The sequence below is a fragment of the Nicotiana sylvestris genome, chromosome 6, assembly GCF_000393655.2.
Source record: "Nicotiana sylvestris chromosome 6, ASM39365v2, whole genome shotgun sequence".
Classification (NCBI taxonomy): Eukaryota; Viridiplantae; Streptophyta; class Magnoliopsida; order Solanales; family Solanaceae; genus Nicotiana; species Nicotiana sylvestris.
The window spans coordinates 169837209-169858701 of NC_091062.1; the positions used below are offsets into that span (position 1 = coordinate 169837209).

Consider the following 21493-nt stretch of genomic DNA (forward strand, 5'->3'; position numbering starts at 1 on the left):
TGGAATATTGAGTCTTGAAGTATTATTGTTGTATCTCCTTGTCTTTTCCACTATCTCCCCCACCTTTGACTCCTTGACCTTGCCTTTGTCGTGCTTGTCATGCCTGAAATCCATCAATGATTCGGCCTCCACTATGGCTTGGTCTATATTTATGACTTGTCGGCATTACAACTTCTGCTTAGCCCAATTTTGCAACCCATACATAAAGTGGAACAACTAGTCATCATTGTTCAGGTTAGGAATTTGAAGCATAAGGGTAGTGAACTGCTTGACATAGTCACGTATTCTCCCTTTTTGCTTCAACTCCCTAAGTTTGAGCCTTGCCTCGTACAAGACATTGTTTGGAAATATTGGCTTGGGTGTTGGCAGCGTTAATTTCTCCGTTGTTCGCCATTCCCTTAGTTGCAACCTTTGCTCTGATACCACGTTGTCACGTCCTTAGTTGTTAACTAAGTACACATGCAGCACTTGACAACTCACTCATGATCTTGCACAACTTGCTCATGTTCTTGCTATGCCAAGTCAGCCTTACTATAATCAAGATCATAAGAGAATGGTAGAAAGAACACAAGAGAATTGTTAAAGGAAGCTTTGTATTAGATAGAACTTGAATTCTTTGCTTGGTGAATTACAAATGAATGGCCCCTTTATATACTAGTCTCCTGGGGGCTAGTGTGTAAATATTAATCGTTACACAAGTCCTTAATATTTACAAGATAAGAGCTTTATCTAGAATCATCTACAAGCCTAGAATATTCCAAGAACTTTCCTAGCAAATTCATAGGGATCTAGGGTCTTCCAAAGAAAGTTGTCCATATTTCTCTAGAATTTTCTCACAAATGCTAATCTTCCTCTTATGTAAGCTTCCACATGACATTAATATATGTCAAATGGTACCTATATGGCATGATGACGTGGCGGGTCATCACATTAAGTACAATAAAATTCATGTACAAAAGCATTCGGTCTTTGTGATTACACACAATGAATCGAGGAAATTGACCACATCACTAGAAAAGAAAAGCGAAGAACACATACGGAAGCTCTTCAGCGTCTTACCTAAAATGAAGTTGACAATTTACGCTAACATTTGCTCGCCTTCGATGGAAAATTTTGAAGTGCATGGAACTGCATATATATATATATATATATATATATATATATATATATATATATGTGTGTGTGTGTGATGCTAATATGTGATAATTATGTTTCTGATCCCTCTACTAGTATATTCTCGCAAAAATGATTTATTTGGATCTTATGTGCTTATAACCAAAGGATTTCAGTAAATTGTACATATCCACAGTGTAAAAAGCATTTAAAGTTGTCATTAATCTTGCCGCAACCAAAATTACGTATCATTTTTACCGGATTTCCAATTAATACATTATCCATAATTATAAATTATCTGATTATGTAAATATTTTATATTGTTTGTACAAAAGACTTAAACTCCATAACCAAAATATCACAGGAATCAGAATACAGAAAAATTATCACTAACGAAGGGACCAAATTAAGTGTTGCAGTCATATATTATTTATTCATTTAATTTTAACCACCTAGTTACGTGCCAATGTTAAGACAAGAGGAGTTGCTCACTTCCAACCAAGAGGTTGTGAGTTCGAGTCTTCCCAAGAGCAAGGTGGGAAGTTTTTGGAGGGAAGGATGTCGGGGGTCTATTTGGAAACAGCCTCTCTACCCCAGGATAGGGGTAAAGGTCTACATACACACTACCCTCCCCAGACCCCACTAAGTGGGATTATACTGGGTTGTTGTAGTTACGTGCCAATGTAGGAAAGAGAAGTGTATATGGAGCCTCTTTAAAGTCTACATAAATACATCTAGCTCTCTAATTTGTATCAATTCACTAGAAAAGAAGAGAGAAAAAATGGAACTTCATACTATCCTTCTCTTGTGCATCTCCCTTTTTGGCTGGTTCTTCTTTAAAACATATCTTCATTCTAAATCCAGAAAGCTGCCCCCTGGTCCTACTGGTTTCCCCATAATCGGTTCTCTGCTAGAGCTAGGCTCAAAACCTAATCATTCACTAGCCAACCTAGCCAAAATCCATGGCTCTCTCATGACTCTAAACCTCGGTTCAGTCATTACCATAGTAGCCTCCTCACCTGAAACGGCCAAAGAAATCCTTCAAAAACACGACAAAACATTATCAGCACGCACTGTTCCTGATGTTATCACCGCCCAACCAAATCCAGAAGCCACCTTAGCTTGGGTCACAGGCGACAAGTGGAGAAACAGAAGAAGAATATGTAGCACGCAGATGTTTACTAACCAAAGACTCGATTCACTCCAAGAAATACGTCACGAGAAGGTTGCACAACTAGTGAATCATATGAGAAAGCAGTGTCAAAATGGGGCAGCTGTTGACATAGGACGTGTTGCTTTTGCGACGACGTTGAATTTAATGTCGAGCACCATTTTCTCGGTTGATTTGGTGGACCCGGAATTCGAGACGGCTCAAGAGTTTAAGGATTTGGTTTGGAGAATTATGGAGGATTCAGTGAAACCTAACTTGTCTGATTATTTCCCGATTATACGGTGGCTTGATTTACAAGGAGTGAAACGTCATATAAAGCCAGCATATTTAAGGTTGCATGAGATATTTGACCAAGTAATTGAGAAGAGAGTAGAAGATAGAGCGTCAGGGATGAAGAAAACAGGTGATTTCTTGGATGTACTACTTGATCAATGTGAAGAAGAAGGGTCTGGATTTGATCGCCAAACTATCAAGCCTCTTATCCTGGTAGTTGTTTTTCTCCTCTCTTTTTTCCTTTCTATTTTCGTTTTAATTTTTCTTTATGTTTAAGTGAATTTTCTTTTCATTATTAAAGTGAAAAGGACAATTTATGTAAAGTTGGATGTTGGAGTTGTGAATATATGCATGTGAAGGGACTAATTAATGTTCCACTAAAGCAAGAAAAATAAAGCGTGATCTAAATAATTATTTTAATGAAGAAGGAAGAAAAATCTTAATTTAACTTTGGTTGGAGTTAAAAGAGGGAAGAGAATATTAAACTCTGGATTTCTATGAAGCTAACAGGTTTTTGTATGTGAACGTCATGGCTTTGTGATCTGATGACAGGATCTATTCCTTGCTGGAAGTGACACGTCCGCCATAACAACAGAATGGGCAATGGCAGAACTTCTTCGAAATCCTCAAACGTTACGGAAAGTAAGAGAAGAAATTCTTCAACAAATAGGCACAGAAAGACCAGTAAAAGAGTCAGATATTGACAAACTTCCATACCTTCAAGCAGTCGTAAAAGAAGTCATGAGACTTCATCCAGCAGTTCCATTACTCTTACCACACAAAGCTCAAGAAGACGCAGAAATATTTGGTTTCATTGTGCCCAAGAACAGCCAAGTTCTCGTAAATGCATGGGCAATTGAGAGAGATCCAAAATACTGGGAAAAACCACTAGAGTTTCTGCCTGAAAGATTCATCAATTCAAGTGTGGATTACAAAGGAAGGGACTTTGAGTATATACCGTTCGGCGCCGGCCGGAGAATTTGTCCTGGAATGCCACTTGCTATAAGGATGGTTAACTTGATGTTGGCTTCTATTGTTCAACCATTTAGTTGGAAGTTACCAAAAGGGATGGCACCAGAGAATTTGGATATGGAGGAACAGTTTGGACTTACTTTGAGGAAGGCTATTCCTCTTCTTGCCATTCCTAGTATGGAAGAAAATAAGGCTTTGATTTGAGTCTACATATGTTATTTGCCTGTGTACTACCTTAATGGGATTGTCCCTATATGAACAATATAATGAGTTTGTGATTGTGAGCAATATATTTATGTAAAATATGGATGATATGTACGTGTTTAAAATATTAAGCTGGAGACAAGAAACTTGAAATTACAGTAAATAATAACGAACTTCAGCATCTTGGATCAACATTTTGATTTTTATTGCTACTCAGTACTATAAGTTAAGAAGGGGAGAATTACAAGTTATGTCCGATATTAATGAGTACCATTTTGGTTTGTGACCAATGAGCATAGATTGAATGCTAGCATATGTTTAGAACTATCAGAAGTTTCTTTGAGTTTCAACATTTCATTTTTTTGTACTACCTTCTTTCACTTTTAGTTGTCTATTTTGTCTCTGTACCCGCTTTAAGAAAAAATAAAAATGAAGTATATATATAAAAAAAAAAATTTACCCAAAATAATGATAGTATTTCCAAAAATCTTGGGAAATGAATATAAGGGTAAAAAAAAAGAAAAAAACACTTGTCTTTCTCTTGATTTAGTATGGAGAAATAAAAATGAAAATGTATTTTAGTATAGCAGACAAGTAAAATTGACGAAGAGAGTATAATTTTCTATTTATTTCTTGTTAATTCTTTCTTGATCGCAGCGTGATACTTGGATTGTAGTGAAGATAGAAATGAAAATTGTTCATAATTATTGTATACAGTCAAAATCAAGGAGCCAAATTTCGAAAATTAAGCTATGAGTCCGAGTCCGGGCGACTCGGAGTAGGTGTCGGACCCGGTTGAAGGACGCACACCTCGGGGAAGCAGATCGAAGACCTGGCATGGCCTACATCGAGGGCAGTCCATTCTCGAGGGCACTCAAGAAAGAGCAGAAATTTCTCAAGGACATGTGGATGAGAGCATAAATTAGAGGATAAGATTTGTACGAAATGGTACAGGTCCGTACTAGGTTGTTATACACCTGTACCAATAGAATTCTTTACCTCAATTAAGAATGTACTATATTGGGGTTTTCTCCTGGGGGCCCCAATCATTTTGTAAGACGCATTATCCATTGCGATAGAATATTCTACTCTGCTTTTCTGGTTTAACGTGCTCTACAAGTATTTTTCAGCTTTATTGCTTTTACTTTATTGTTCATATTCCACTGCTCTTAGCTGACCTCGAGGCCACAAAGAAAGTCGAGCTCGAGGTCCCCCTTGTTATAGTTACACTGGTTTGGTTCATCAATTCTTATTACTTAAACTTAATATTACTTGTATAATCACTAGAATTAAAATAAATCACATATCTTTAAAACCACAAATTATCTTTAATTGTTACTTTCATTTTTCGAGGTAAACAGTTTGTCGCCCACCGTGGGGCTAAAGATAATAGTGATTATTTTAGTGCTAGTTTTCTGATAACATGTTATTCTTCACACTTTTTCTTATCAAAGATTCTTTGATTTTAGGCTTAAACATGTCTAGCACACAAAATGCACCTGCTCATGACAGTAAGAGACTCGGAGAAAATAGCGGTATAGGGGTCGGTGTTCCACCCGTAAACCCTGGGGGAGTGCCTAATGTGGAGCCAGATGATATCAGTTCTCACAACGCTCTAAATACGGACACAGGCACAGACCCCATAAGGAATGCACACAGGGAAGCCCAGGGCGGAGGCCAGGAAACATGAGGAATGGAAGAAGGAGGAGTCAGCCTCCAGGTGATATTTGAAATGCTGCAAGCCCAGCAAGTCGGCATTGCTCAACTTCAGAGTCAGAATATCACCCCCAACACAGCCGAATCAGTGAACAATCGGCATCCAGAACCAACGAGGCCCGTCGAAAATGGTTGGGGAACTGACCGTGCTATTATGAAAATGCTCGAGGAGCTCACCAAAAGGATAGAGATCGGAGAAAAGAGAATTGAAGAAAATGACAAAAAAGTCTAAACATACAACTCGAGGGTCAACCAGATACCGGGAGCACCTCCAATTTTAAAAGGACTGTATTCGAAGAAGTTCGTGCAAAAACCACTCCCCCAGAGTGCGGTTCCAAAGTCCATCCTGAAGAAGTTTTGGATGAAAGATATCCTGAAATACAACGGAACCACTAATCCCAATGAGCACATCACCACATATACTTGTGGCATAAAAGGAAATGATTTAGAAGACGATGAGATCGAGTCTGTTTTACTTAAAAAGTTAGGGGAAACTCCGTCTAAAGGTGTCATGATTTGGTACTACAACCTACCCCCAAACTCTATTGATTCGTTTGCCATGCTGGCAGACTCATTTGTGAAGGCACATGCAGGTGCCATAAACATTGCAACAAGGAAGTCTGATGTATTCAAAGTAAAGCAAAGGGAGAACGAGAAGCTGAGGGAGTTTGTATCCCGTTTCCAATCAGAACAAATGGAGTTACCACCAGTCTCCGATGATTGGGTCATGCAAGCCTTCACACAGGGGCTAAATGAATGAAGTTCAATAGCTTCGAAGCAGCTGAAGTAGAACTTGGTCTAGTATCCCGTTGTGACTTGCGCAAATGTGCATAACAAGTACAAATCAAAAATTAGGGCCGAGGATGACCAGTTGGGATCCCCCTGGGGCTAAGTTTATCCAAGCAGGTTACTAGCAAAGGAGTCAGGAAATGCAGAGAGGGGGTCAAGATCGAATAAGGAAAGGTATCATCCATACGTCGAGGATCGAAGGAACGTATCAAAATGTAACATATCCCAGAATGATCGAAGGGTAGATCAAGGTCAAAGTTCCTAGGGACTCATGAGCAAATCGGGTTTAACAGGCACTCGGGACCGGTAGAGGCACCCAGATTATCGGAGTACAACTTCAGCGCCGATACCTCGGGGATCGTTTTAGACATTGGCAAAAGTAGAGATACTAGATGGCCCAAGCCTATACAGACCGATCCTTCTCAGAGGAATCCCAACTTGATGTGCAAATATCACGGTACTCATGGGCACAAGACCGAAGATTGCAGGTAATTAAGGGAAGAAGTGGCTAGGTTAATGAGGGCCACCTTCGAGAATTCCTAAGTGATCGAGCTAAGAATCACTTTAGGGAGAGAGATGCAGGCAGGAAGAATGAACCTGAAGAACCTCAACATGTCAGTCACATGATCATCGGTGGAGTCAACATCCCACAAGGACCTATATTCAAGCGTACCAAAGTATCCATCAAAAGGAAAAAACGGACTTGGGATTACATGTTCGAGGACACCCTCACATTTAGCGAGGAACACATCGAGGCCTTATCTCAGCCTCACAATGATGCACTGGTAATTTCTATCCTTTTAAATAAAGTTCAAGTTAAACGTGTTCTCGTGGATCCAGGTAGTTTGGCAAATATAATCCGGTCAAGGGTCGTGGAGTAGCTCAAGTTGCTCAATCAAATCATGCTGCCATCTCGAGTTTTGAATGGCTTTAACATGGCAAGTGAAACAACAAATGGAGAAATCATCCTTCCAGTTAACGTACCCGGAATCATACAAGACACCAAATTTCATGTCATCGAATGTGACATGAGGTATAATGCTTTGCTTGGAAGGCCGTGGATCCATAGCATGAGGGCGGTGCCATCAACCCTCCATCAGATGATGAAGTTCCAAACAAAGGATGGCGTGAAAACAGTGTTTGGAGAGCAGCATGCAGCTAAGGAGATGTTTGTAGTACGCGACTTGGCACCGGTACAGGCACCATCCACATCGAAAAAGTCGAAGGATGAACAGGTGGCCATATAGCAATCACAACTTGTGTCCTTGGTTGAGCCCGAGGGACAAGTGTCCGATGAACAGGTTGTTGAGGATGCAGAAGAAGATTTCCTCACCCCCCGAGACTTCATTGCCCACAAAGAGTCGGATGCGATGAAGTCCACAATCAAGGAACTCGAGCAGGCCATATTGGTCGAGAATCTCCCAGAACAAAAGGTATACCTGGGGACAGGGTTAAACCCCGAACTTAGGAAAAAACTCATTCAATTTCTTATCGATAATATTGATTGTTTTTCCTGGTCCCACTTAGACATGACAGGAATCCCACCAGAGATAACTACCCATCGATTGAGTGATGATCCCATATTTAAACCGGTGAAGCAAAAGAGGAGACCTCAGTCTGAGGTAAAGAATGTATTCATCGAAGAAGAGGTAACCAAACTTCTCAAGATAGGATCCATTAGGGAAGTAAAATATCTCGAATGGCTAGCTAACGTAGTAGTAGTCCCTAAAAAGGGAAACAAACTTAGAATATGTATAGACTACAAGGATTTGAACAAAGCATGCACCAAAGAATCTTTCCCACTGCCCAACATCGATAGATTGATCGATGTTACGGCTGGCCACGAGATCCTTACTTTTCTTGATGCCTACTCTGGGTATAATTAGATTCAAATGAACCCGGAGGACCAGGAAAAGACTTCATTCATCATGAAGTATAGTACATATTGCTATAATGTAATGCCTTTCGGGCTAAAAATGCAGGAGCCACATATCGACGCTTAGTTAATAAGATGTTCGAGCATCAGATAGGTAAGTCTATGGAAGTTTATATTGATGACATGCTAGTTAAGTCCCTACGCGCAGAGGACCATTTGACCTATTTGTAGGTGACGTTCGATATCCTAAGAAAGTACAACATAAAGCTCAACCCCGACAAATGCACTTTTGAAGTCGGCTCAGGTAAGTTCTTGGGCTTCATGGTATCGAACAGGGGGATTGAGATCAACCGCGATAAAATCAAAGCTATCGAGGATATCACTGTGGTGAACAATGTGAAAGTAGTACAATGGCTGACCGGGAGGATAGCTGTCGTAGGACGATTTATCTCGAGGTCATCAGATCAGAGCCATTATTTCTTTTCCCTACTCAAGAAGAAGAACAACTTCGTATGGACTCCAAAATGATAGCAAGCCTTGGAAAAATTAAAACAGTATCTCTCGAGCCCGCCCCTACTCTATACTCCGAAGGAGGATGAAACACTCTACTTGTACCTAGCCGTGTCCGAAGTAGCGGTAAGTGGCGTGTTGGTCTGAAAGGAGCAAGGTACACAACTTCTTGCCTATTATGTGAGTCGGGCCCTAGGAGATGCTGAAATCAGGTACCCCCATTTGGAAAAGTTAGCCCTTGCATTAATAAGCGCATCTAGGAAATTAAAACCATACTTTCAATGCCATCATATATGTGTGGTAACTACATACCTACTTCGAAATGTCTTGCATAAGCCCGAATTATCGTGCAGATTGGCCAAATGGACCATCAAACTTGGAGGATATGATATTGAATATCGGCCTCGAACGGCTATCAAGTCTCAAATTTTGGCAGACTTCGTGGCTGATTTCGCGCCTGCCCTCGTACCCGAAGTAGAAAAGTAATTTTTACTAAAAACGGGTACGTCATCGGGGGTATGTACCCTCTTCACTGAAGGTGCCTCGAATATGAAAGGGTTCGGGCTCGGCATTGTTTTAAAACCACCTACGGGGAGGTGTCATCAGGCAATCTATCAAAATTCCTAAATTGACTAATAATGAGGCCGAGTATGAGGTCATGATTGCAGGTCTTGAACTAGCCAAAGTCCTTGGGTCAAAGGTCATCGAGGCAAAATGTGACTCTCTTTTGGTAGTAAGTCAAGTAAACAGGAGCTTCGAAGTTCGAGACGACTGAATGCAGAGGTACTTGGACAAACTTCAAGTGACATTGCACCACTTCAAGGAGAGGACGCTAGATCATGTACCTCGAGAAAAGAATAGCGAGGTTGATGCACTTGCAAACTTGGGATCATCAGTTGAAGAAGATGATATCATCCTGGGGAATGTCGTCCAACTATCAAAGTCGGTGGTCGAAAAAGATGCAGAGATTAATTCAACAAGTTTAACATGGGATTGGAGGAATAAGCACATCGACTACTTGAAGCATGGGAAGCTCCTCGCAGACCCAAAGGAGTCGAGAACATATCGAACCAAAGTAGCTCGATTCTCACTCAATGAAAATGGAATGTTGTACAGAAGAACCTTCGATGGACCACTAGCAGTATGCTTGGGACCCAGGGATACCGATTACGTACTATGAAAAATCCACAAGGGTACTTGTAGGAACCATTCTGGTGCAGACTCTCTAGTTCGCAAGGTGATCAAAGCGGGGTATTATTGGGACAGCATAGAAAGGGATACCAAGGAGTTTGTCAGAAAGTATGATAAATGCCAAAACTTTGCGCCGATGATCCATAAACCCGGTGAACAACTCTATTGGGTCCTATCCCCGTGGCCATTCATGAAATGGGGGATGAACATCGTCGGCCCCCTACAAACAGCGCCAGGTAAAGCTAAATTTATTTTGTTTATGACTGGCTACTTCTCAAAGTGGGTTGAAGTGTAGGCCTTCGAGAAGATAAGAGAAAAAAAAAAGTCATCGACTTCATATGGGACCACATCATATGTCAGTCCGGGATACCTGCCAAAATAGCATGTGATAATGGGAACTGTTCATCAACAGCAAAGTAACAAAATTCCTCGAGGACCATAAAATCAAAAGGATCCTATCGGCGCCTTACCACCCAAGCGCAAATGGTCAGGCAGAGTCTACAAACAAAACCATAATTCAAAACTTAAAGAAAAGGTTAGATGATGCGAAGGGGAAATGGAGAGAAGTGTTGCCCGAGGTGCAATGGGCATATCGAACAACTTCAAAGTCGAGCACGGGGAAGACCCCATTTTCTTTGGTATACAGATTCGAAGCATTGATCCCAGTTGAAGTCAGGGAACCTAGAGTCAGGTTTCAGCATGCCACCAAGGAATCAAATCACGAAGCTATGAACACTTCTCTCGAACTAATTGATGAAAAACGTGAGGCTGCATTGATTCGAATGGCCGCGTAAAAACAAAGGATCGAAATGTATTAAAATAGGAAGACGAACCTTCGATATTTTAGAGTCGGGGACTTATTTCTAAGGAAAGTCACTCTCAACACTCGAGACCTAAACGAAGGGAAGCTAGGTCCCAATTGGGAAGTACTGTACCGTGTCCTCGGAATCGTAGGGAAAGGATCCTACAAACTTAGCACAATGGAAGGCGAGCAACTACCAAACAATTGGAATGTATCGATGCTTAAGCGATATTACTGCTGAGGTATGACCTTCTCCCCTTTTCCATTTGTAGTTAAAACTAACTCCTTGTAGATGTTCGATTGGAGATATCAAGGCATCTCTCAGCCCAAAGACCTTAGGTTTATAAGCATGCGTTGCACTCTTTTTTTCATAGACGTCTCAAATGGGCTTTACTGGCAAGGTTTTAACGAGGCAACACCTATATACTACCTAAGGAACATTCAACAAGTATTCAAGCTTCTTTTTAATCAAACTCGAATACTGGGGGGGCATCACCCTCGGAGGTTATGTTTTTTGAGAAAGATATTTCACGCCTAAGAAGGCCTCGATAGGAAAACTTTGTAACGGGACAAACGGCCAGATGAATTGTGTCCATATAGAATAGTCGAGCCCTGACGGCAGAGCATGTACGCATGTATCAATTATTCGAAGAAGCATTCTATTAATATCAAAAACACCTTGTGTCTCAAAGAAGTCTACTATTATACGAGCTCTACACTTATAATCCTACAGGAAACAAATGAAGAGCCAAAGCATAAAAGCACCCCCGAATACTCGTGGACTGTCATCGACAGTCAGTATATCCGAGTCATTGAAAACTCGGACTCATAAGACCTCAAGGTTTTACCCCCTCGAAACAAAGGCCAAAGCCAATATACTCGGGGACTAACTTTTTGGACAAGTTCGAAAAGTTATTGGGAAAAAGGTTCAAGTGACATACATGAAGGCTACAACCATATTAAATACTACGGTCATATAAAGGCTACGGCCAAAATAATACGGCTTAGAGACATCCAACTTCTTCCATAAATTAAAGGCCTTCTAACATTAAAAACCGATTAAATTAGGCTACCCATAGCAAAAGCAAAATATAAAGGGTTTCGATAAATTCAGACTCCGACATATTCAAGGGCTTCGATAAATTCATCCCTCGAATAATCCAAAGGCTTCGATAACATCAGCCTTCGGAAAAACCTCAAGGGGTATCCGATTATTATTACGCAAACAAGTCACAAATAAGGTTCTGATACGTGGAACCCTTGAAAAACCCAACGGGTGCAAAAATACATGCTAAGGCATAACTAAAATTTCACTAAGTCTTTTAGCCGAAATGAGGGAAATATTATACATCCATTTTAGAGGCCGAAACGGTCAAATTTAAAGAGCCTAAGGGCCATCTTTAAAAGAGCCTAAGGGCCCATCGTTCTGAGCTCACATCAAAAGTAATTTGAAGTTTAACTCAAGGATCATCTAAAACCTTAAGGGTTACGATCTTGAGCAATAAAATCCTACTCGTTTACTACGAGTTTAGACCTATACTCAAGCTTAGTATTTGAATCATCGGAATTTTTCATAAACAGAGACAAAAGTCGACACAAATCAAGGAGAGAGCAAAAGATACTTTATGTTCATTAAGGAAATTTACAAAACATATTACAACTCCCACAAGGGGCTCTTACACAAAAAAAAGGAGCCTAATCTATTTTCGAGGCCATATTCGCGGGGGTGTCGGCTTCATCTTCTGGAGCCTCTTCCCCTTCGGGAACATCTTCTTCACCTTTCTCGTCCCAAAGCCACTCTCACCACATCCTCGTCATCGTAAGAGACAAGAAACCTAGCATTGGTTTCCTGCGCCTTTGCTTCTGCTATCTCCCCGGCGAGGTTGAACCCTTGGGCATGGATTTCCTTGAGAGTCTCCCTAGGATCTTGGCACTTAACTAATTCATTGCTCTGTCTCTCCCGATCGGAGGCCTCCCTCAACTCAGGTTGAACGGTCACGGCTTTTGTCATGTATATAGCTATGGATTTATCTGCCGCAGCCTTCATCTTCTCAGATTTGACCTTAGCATGAATAGCTTCAGCCATAGCCTGTGTAGTTTCGGCCCTGGTTTTAGCCAGCTCGGCCTCCAAGCCCTCGATTATTCTGGCCTGAGCCAGACCCTTCGCTTCAACGCCTCAGAGCTGAGCTTCAGACGAGGCTAGTTGGGCTGCAATAACTTCCTTGTCAGCAGCGAGTTGATCCATGTTCTTCTTCCACTATGACAATTAGCCCGAACTTGTTCTACCTCACCCCGGAGCTACCCAATCATATTCATCTTTTACTGCAACTGAGATACCGAAGTATTAGCCTTCGAAGTAAGGCCAAGATGGCCAAACTCTGTTAATCACAGTTACCTACTCGTCTAGCTCAGACTCGCTTTTTTGAGCTTTGGCCAACGCGATTCGGAGATCCTTAAGCTCATCTTCCTTCTGGCTACGGAGGATCCTCAAGGCCTTCTCTCCGCCCGAAACTTTCTTAAACTCGGCCTCACATTGGCTCAGTTCGACTCTAAACTTTGCAACGGTTCTATACATGAAATGGAGACATGTCAGTCGAAAGAAAATAAAGAAAAAATTATAAAGCTAAAAGTAAGTAATTACTCAGGAAAGGAGTTGTTGAGCCTCTTCAAAGGTAGCTGACGCATCATTCAGGTCATCGGCATCCTCAATCCCAACGTAGCAACTCTGGAAAAGATCATCCTCGATGACTTTGCTCGGATCGGGCTTGGGTAGAGCATTGGCTTTATCAATTGCCCTCTCGGAGTAAGTCGGCAAAGAAAGGGAATGACCTATTGTTGTGGCCCCGAGCTCCTCACTCGGGGCATTCTTATTAGCATTAGGGGACTCAACGTCTACCCCTTCCAATATAGTTGCTGAAGATGGAGGGACAATCTCAACCTCCGGGGACATAGGGGCCTGGCCCGTTCCTTCTTTCAGGGCATCCTCACCACGGAATGAGGTTTCGGGTTCGGAAGACTTGGCGGCCTCGACTGGCTTCTTGGTCCGAGTCACAAATGCTAAATCTTCAGCATCTGGGGAGTCATGGGCCAAATCTGCACCCGTTTGAGCAAATCTTTTCCTCAACTTTTGAGCGGAGGGTCTCTTGTTTTGAGGATCATCGGGCTTCGAAACCCTTTTCCTTTTATTGTCCTTCTCGGACTTTAGATTTGAAGGCTTGGATTTTTCCTCAATCGGAGCCGGCCTTATTTCAGACTAATTTCCGAGGCCTGCACAAGTAGGCGTAAATAAAATGTTGCCAATATATGAAGAGCATTTGAAACTGTTGAAAGACACCTACCGTGGTTCTTGGCCTCCCACTGGCCCTTTGCTAATTCGTGCCACTTGTGCTTGTTGTATGAGGAAGTGGAAGCTAACTTTCTGACCTAATCCTCGAGGTTGGGCGCTCAAGCTGTGGCTGCCAAAAGAAAGATAGGGACATTATGGAACATGAAAGAATAGGAATGTATACAATAAATACGAACTCCACTTACGATTAAAATTCCACTTCTCCAGGAATGACATTTTTTCCTCATGGATGATGTCTGAAGTTCTTACTCTAACGAACCGGCTCATCCAACCCCAGTCTTTGGGTTCATCGGTGTTGGTGAAGAAGGACTTCGTTGTTCGGTGTTGCAGCTTGATGAGCCCTCGAAATAACTGGGGCCGATACAATCGAACCAGGTGGCTAAGGGTGAATTCCAAACCCTCGGCCTTTTCAGAAAAGTATTGCATCATGATCACGATACACTAAAAAGAAGGGTGGATTTGACTGAGGGTGATTTCGTACATCTTGCAGAAGTCTATCACCACCGGATCAAGGGGACTCAATGTGAAGGGGTAAGTGTAAACACATAAAAACCCCTCCTTGTGGGTAGTTATGCTTTCATCGGGCCTTGGGATTTGAACCTCGACCTCATCTCCCCATCGATAATCCTTCTTTACTTAATCAGTGAGTTGCTCCGTTATCAAGCTAACGTATTAGGAGACGTGCTCGCATCGGCCTTTGACATTGGGAGGATTGTCAATACCAAAGTCCTTCTTGATGATGCAATCACCAGGGGTGATTTCCTCAAGTGTTGGAGACACCACCATTGTGGCCGGTTGGGAGGCAGAGGAAGATGATGTGTTGTCCTTTTTGGGGACCGTCTTGGAAGTTTTAGCTATGGTTGTAAGCTAAAGAGTGCAGATGCACAGGGATGTGGTGCTTCCGGCAAGAGCTTGGTATTTTCCGGCGCTTGAAGAGGCGGAAGAAGTGAGTGATTGAAGAAAGAGATGAAGTTGGGAAAAGATAGAAGAAAGGGTAAAGTTCTTCGCTTAGAGAAAATGCCTCATATTTATAAAGGAGCAGCGATGGTTTGGCAGCGTTAGTGGCCGACCATCCCTGGCGTGCATTCAATACTTTTGGGGAAGTGGGCCCATGGGATGTTCGGTCACTTCGAACGTTGGCATTACGAGGATGATATAATCAATAAGGGCTTCGGGAACCAACCGTTTCATATCATTTCATTCTAAGAAATGCGGGGACCATCTGTATACGGTCAAAATCAAGGAGCCCAATTTCGAAGTCTTGAATTAAGCTATGAGTCCGAGTCCGGGTGACTCAGAGTAGGGGTCGGACCCGGTTGAAGGACGCACACCTCGGGGAAGCAGATCGAAGGCCTGGCATGGCCTACACCAAGGGCAGTCCATTCTCGAGGGCACTCAAGAAAGAGCAGAAATTTCTCAAGGACACGTGGATGAGGGCATAAATTAGAGGATAAGATTTGTACGAATGGTACAGGTCCGTACTAGGTTGTTATACACCTGTACCAATAGAATTATTTACCTCAATTAAGAATGTACTATATTGGGATTTTCTCCTAGGGGACCCCAATCATTTTGTAAGACGCATTATCCATTGCGATAGAATATTCTACTCTGCTTTTCTGGTTTAACGTGCTCTACAAGTATTTTTCAGCTTTATTGCTTTTACTTTATTGTTCATATTCCACTGCTCTTAGCTGACCTCGAGGCCACAAATAAAGTCGAGCTCGAGGTCCCCCTTGTTATAGTTACACTGGTTTGGTTCATCAATTCTTATTACTTAAACTTAATATTACTTGTATAATCACTAGTATTAAAATAAATCACATATCTTTAAAACCACAAATTATCTTTAATTGTTACTTCCAATTTTCGAGGTAAACCATTATCTTTGCATAAATGTCCTTATTGTCAGCCTCGTAATAATTTGATCTTTGGGCAATGCATGTCTTTATTGTGGGGCTACAGCTGGGATTGAGTTAAGGGCTCGCTTGGTATGAGGAAAAAAGGATAATTAATCCCGCGATTAAATTTGAGACGAGTTTAACTCATATTTGGTTGGGATAAAATCATGGTATAACTAATCCCGAAATTAATTATTCCGGGATTGTAGTATTTTTTTATCCTTATGAAAGCGTGGAATAACTAATCCCGAAATAAGTAATCATGAAATAACTTGTTTCCAACCAAACAACCCTTAAGGCGGCAACCATCACTTCTCTATATAGCTTTATGAAGAAAAAAATATAGCTTTATGAATCACTTCTTTGCAAGAGCGTACCACTTTTTGTAATTATTATTTTTTCCTCCTTTATTTTTTTAATCATGAAATTCTAGGAACTAGGAAGATATAAACATTATTGATTTTGAGATCTCTTGATATGAATCAAGTATAGCTTGACTTGTTAACCCTCAGGTCAAAGCTTCGTTAGCCTGCATTCTTTTTGTTTTCAAAGTTTATTTTAACAAAGCCATTCACAAAATACTTTGGCAATAGCGCCATTCGCAAACATAGTATTATTTGAAAAGTTAGTTTGCAAAAAATATCACATTAAAACTTACATTTTGAGTAGTTAATTAATTTTAATTTTTGAAAGCTGTAAAAAATATAATTAAGAAAATTAAGATCAAATCCGAATATAAGAAATAATTTGTTTTATTGAAAAAATTTAAATTTTCCCTTATCCTCTTTGAAATTGCTTAATGTTATCGTTAGACGACATTTGGTATATTTATGGCTTTGTTGTTACCAACTCATCTCATACTTTACATTAAGGTTTAAAATTATCTTCTAATTGAAGCATGATACCTTTACTAATTTTTTCCTTTCCTTTATGGCTTGCTGGCTGAATTAGCTAGCTTCAAAGCGCTTATTTGAAAGGAGTAATATAACACCAAAAGTTTGAAAATGAAACTTTTTTATAAAATTGGGGGAGGGGACATATAAGATTAGACCAAAAGTTTAACGTGGGGTAGAGGGCGGGAGATAAGATTAGTCTAAAAGTTTAACGAAAAGTAAAGTTGCTCAATTTTATGTCATGGTCTATAGAGTCGTTACAATTAAAAATGGGATAGAGTTCAATTATAAAATGCAGAAGGACCTCTTTACAAAACACAGAAAGGTTGGAAGGTTGAGATTTGTTCAACAGGTATAGATCAACGGCTCAGATTAATTCCAAAGGAAACAAATAACGACTGGAGGGAGGAGAAACCAACAAACCTCTGGAAACTAAATTCTTCTCTCTCTTCTGATTTCTCTCCCTTCAATCCAAATTCTCTTCTCACCTATATCTGCTCTTCTTTCTGTTGCAGACTTGAGCTCATCAATAATGGTGTTCATCAATTAGTGTTTCTTATCATTTCATTTTCTTCAATTTTAGTTGTAATAGTTTCACTTAGTCAATAAATCGAAAATTGTCCCAAAAATTACTTGTTATTTGAATATTTTATAATTATGGTTTGGCTTGAGTCGAGCTTAGAGCTTGACAATTGGTATCAGAGCCTTGTCGATTTCCCGCCAAATCAGAGATACTAATGGTTGAAGGAACTCCCATGAAAGTTATGGATAAAAAATTAACCCATCATGACAAGCTATTGGCTGAGCTGAAAGAGGAACAACAAGCTTTGAAAGACACCCAAGCCGGAACTCAAGGAACCTTGGAACAACTTTTTGAAAGGTTAAATATCATGGATTATAGGCAACCTAGGCCACCTGAGCAAATTCCCGGAGTTGGAATTGGACTACTTCCCTTACCGGCTGAGAATAGAGCAGCTAGACCACAACAAAGGCAAATTCCTAATCCAAAATGGGAATTACCAAGCTTTGATGGTACTAACCTAAGGTATAGATTCAAAAATGTGATAGATTCGTCAATCTGTATAAGGTAGCTGATGATCTTAAAGTAGAAGGGGTTGTGTTTCTATATGAATGGCAATACTAAGTTATGGTATAATTCCCCGATACTAAGCAGGGGAGTGATTACATGGGATGAGTTGAAGGAGAAGGTATGCAATTGGTTTGGGGAAGTGCTAATGGAGGATATAGTGGAAGAATTTAGTCGACTACAACAAACAAGCAATGTGGAAGATTATCTGGTAAAGTTTGATGACCGCTCAAATGATAATGAGGAACCCTGCACTAAATGAGGCACATTTCTTTCTAGCTTTGTAGGAGGCTTGAAGGATGAAATCAAGTATTTAGTGAAGTTATTCAAACATAAAACCTTGAGTTGAGCCATTAAGCATACTACAATGTAAGAGAAGGCTATTGAGGCTGCCTTGAAGAAGAACCAGCCAGTGGCAAGATTGACCACTATTGTTAAAGCTTCAGTTCCAACACTGGTGCAAAGACCAACTACAGCTGCTACATCCAAACATGGTCCCTTGATACTGACTCTAGAGGTGTATGAGTATAGAAAGGCCAACCAACTATACTTCGGATATGGAGAAAAGTTTGGTTCTGGTCACAAGTGCCAATTCAAACAACTACAATGTTTGACTGGAGAAGTGGAGGAAGTAGCTACTATACAAGAAGAACCCCTACCTGAGATAGAGATTGAATTAGACATGGGACTAGAAATGCAGGAGGTTATTTGCTTTAATACCTTGTCTGATACTAATATGGGAGTCAATACCATACTAGTCAGAGGAGTGTTTAGAAGAAAGGAGCTAACTATCTTGGTGGATTCAGGTAGCACTCACAACTTCATTAACGAGATTACTGTCAAGGAGAGTGGCTACACACCACTGTTTTCTAATACCTTAAGAGTAATAGTGGCTGATGGCAATTACATGTATACCAACTCTGTTTGTCCCAAGTTCAGCTGGAAGATGGGTGAAAAATTATTTGAAGAAAACTTGAGAATACTACAGTTAGGAGGTTGTGACATAGTCATTGGCAATGATTGGATGAAGAAGTTCAATCCAACCAAATTTGACCATGAGAAGTATTGTGTGACCATTGGAAAAAAAGGCAATAAGGTGGTGTTATAAGGCATCACCAACAGGGGCAATTAGGATGGACCAGTGGAAGCACTATGGGAAAACTAATAAAGAAGGGCCAAACTCTCATGGCACACTTATTCTTGGTGCAAGCAGTAGCAGCAAAAGAGGAGGAGCCCATTGATTCCTCCATCCATACAGTATTGATCACCTATCAGGATGTGTTTGGTAAGCCTAAATCCTACCGCCTATAAGGGACCAAGATCATGAAATTCTACTCAAACCAAGATCTGCTCCTATCAGCCTGAGGCCCTACAAGTATAATTTCTTTCAAAAAGAAGAACTAGAGAAACAAGTGAGGGAAATGATGCTTAATGGGATCATTAAAGATAGTCAGTCATCCTTTTGTTCACCAGCTTTACTAGTAAAGAAGAAAGATGATACTTGGAGGTTTTGTGTGGATTATAGAGGACTTAATGAGATAACCATCAAAGATAAGTATCCAATTCCAATAGTGGATGACTTGCTAGATGAGTTATTTAGGTCAGTTATTTTCTCAAAAATTGACCTTAGGTCTGGGTACCACCAAATCAGGATGAAGAGTGAAGACATTTACAAAACTGCTTTTAGGACTCATTTGGGACACTATAAATTCAAGGTGATGCCATTTGGGCTAACAAATGCTCTAGCTACATTTCAAGCATTGATGAACCAAGTTTTTCAGCCTATACACAGAAAATTTGTGTTGGTATTCTTTGATGACATCCTCATCTATAGTAAATCTCTACCTGAACACTTGACACATCTGGAGGTAGTGTTAAAAATCCTGAGAGCTTAGACCTTGTATGCAAAGAAATTTAAGTGTTCTTTTGGACAATCAAAGGTGGAGTACTTGGGGCATGTGATCTCTAAGGAAAGGGTATCTACTGACTCTAAGAAGGTCAAGGCTATAGTAGATTGGCCCACTCCTACTACCTTGACAGGTTTGAGAGGCTTTCTGGGATTAACAAGCTATTACAGAAAATATGTGCTCAATTATGGAGTTATTACTAAACCCTTGACTGATTTTCTTAAGAAGGAAGCCTTCAAGTGGAATGAGGAAGCTACAACTACCTTTGAAACTCTGAAACAAGCCATGATCAAAACCCCAGTCTTGTGTTTAACTGATTATTCGCAAGACTTTATAGTGGAGACTGATGCTAGATAGAATGGTATAGGTGTTGTGTTATTACAAAGGGGGAAACCCATTGCTTAGTTGAGTAAAGTACTTGCTCCTAGACATAGAGGAAGGTCTATTTATGAGAAAGAATATATGGCTCTCTTAAATTCAGTAGAAAAATGGAGGCACTACTTGCAAAATAAACATTTTATAGTGAGAACTGATCATCATAGGCTCAAATTCCTACTGGAACAAAGAGTGACCACTGCCATTCAATAGAAAGGGTTAACTAAACTACTAGGACTTGATTATGAAGTTTAGTATAAGAAAGGGGCAGAAAATAGAGTTGTTGATGCACTCTCCAGGCAATTGAGGGTCAATAAGGTGAAACCTTGTCTAATACAGCTGAGTTCATGGCCATTAGTGTAACAATTCCTACTTGGATACAAGAAGTCAGTAATAGCTACGAAGGGGATACCCATACATCTATCTTAATCTCTGAGGTACAGTGGCTACTCAAGGACCTCATATATACCATTACATAGCTGGAGTATTGAGAAAGAAAGGTAAGATTTACATAGGGGATCATGATCCACTCAGACAACAATTATTGATAACCTTTCACGATTCACCAATTGGAGGGCCTTCAGGCCACCTTGGCACTCTAAAAAGGCTTTCACAATTGTTCTATTAGCCTAGTATGAAACAGATGGTGATTGACCATGTATATGCTTGTGATGTGTTCCAAAAAAACAAAGGAGAAAATGTTCCTTACCTGGCCTACTGCAACCTTTACCCATTCTAGACCAGGTTTGGAAACAAATCACCATGGATTTTATTGAAGGACTACCAAAGTCTAAGGGCAAGGAAGTGATCTTTGTGGTAGTTGATAGGAGGTCAAAATTTGCTCATTTTATGACTCTTGCTCACCCTTACACTGCAGTGAATGTGGCTAACAAGTTTTTCAAGCAAGTGCATACCCTGCATGGGTTACCTAACTCTATAGTTTCTGATAGGAAAAAGGTGTTCTTAAGAAACTTTTGGCAGGCACTATTTAGGTTGCTGGGAACTCAACTTCATTTTACTACTGCCTACCACCCTCAGAGTGATGGCCAAAGTGAAAGGGTAAATAAATGCATTCAGAATTATCTTAGGTGCATGACTTCTCATAGGCCAGTACAATGGAAGCAATGGTTACCCCTAGTTGAGTGGTGGTACAATATAAATTTTCACACCAGCTTAGGATGCACTCCCTTTGAAGTCTTGTATGGCTTTACTCTACCACAGTTATCAGTTGGGCCATTGTTAGATACTACTGTCCAAGCTACTAGTGATGTTATTATGAGAAGACAACAGGTTCAACAACTGTTGTAGGATAATTTGATAAAGGCTCAAGAGGGATGAAGTTATATGCAGATCAAAGAAGAACTAAA

The 21493-nt window shown here is 40.5% G+C and overlaps 1 protein-coding gene across 1 annotated transcript; it reads left to right on the forward strand.

Annotated features, from left to right (window-relative positions):
* Positions 1-1894: 1894 nt before the first annotated feature.
* LOC104230930 (geraniol 8-hydroxylase-like) lies at positions 1895-3733 on the forward strand. The gene is made up of 2 exons (XM_009783843.2): positions 1895-2770; positions 3110-3733. The coding sequence occupies exons 1-2, from the start codon at positions 1895-1897 to the stop codon at positions 3731-3733; spliced, it is 1500 nt and encodes a 499-aa protein (XP_009782145.2).
* Positions 3734-21493: the final 17760 nt, after the last annotated feature.

Excerpts from the sequence above, each read along its gene's own strand:
- LOC104230930 (XM_009783843.2), top strand. The coding sequence starts at position 1,895 with ATGGAACTTCATACTATCCTTCTCTTGTGCATCTCCCTTTTTGGCTGG. Across the intron at positions 2,771-3,109 it reads CTATCAAGCCTCTTATCCTG|GATCTATTCCTTGCTGGAAG; the intron begins GTAGTTGTTTTT and ends ATCTGATGACAG.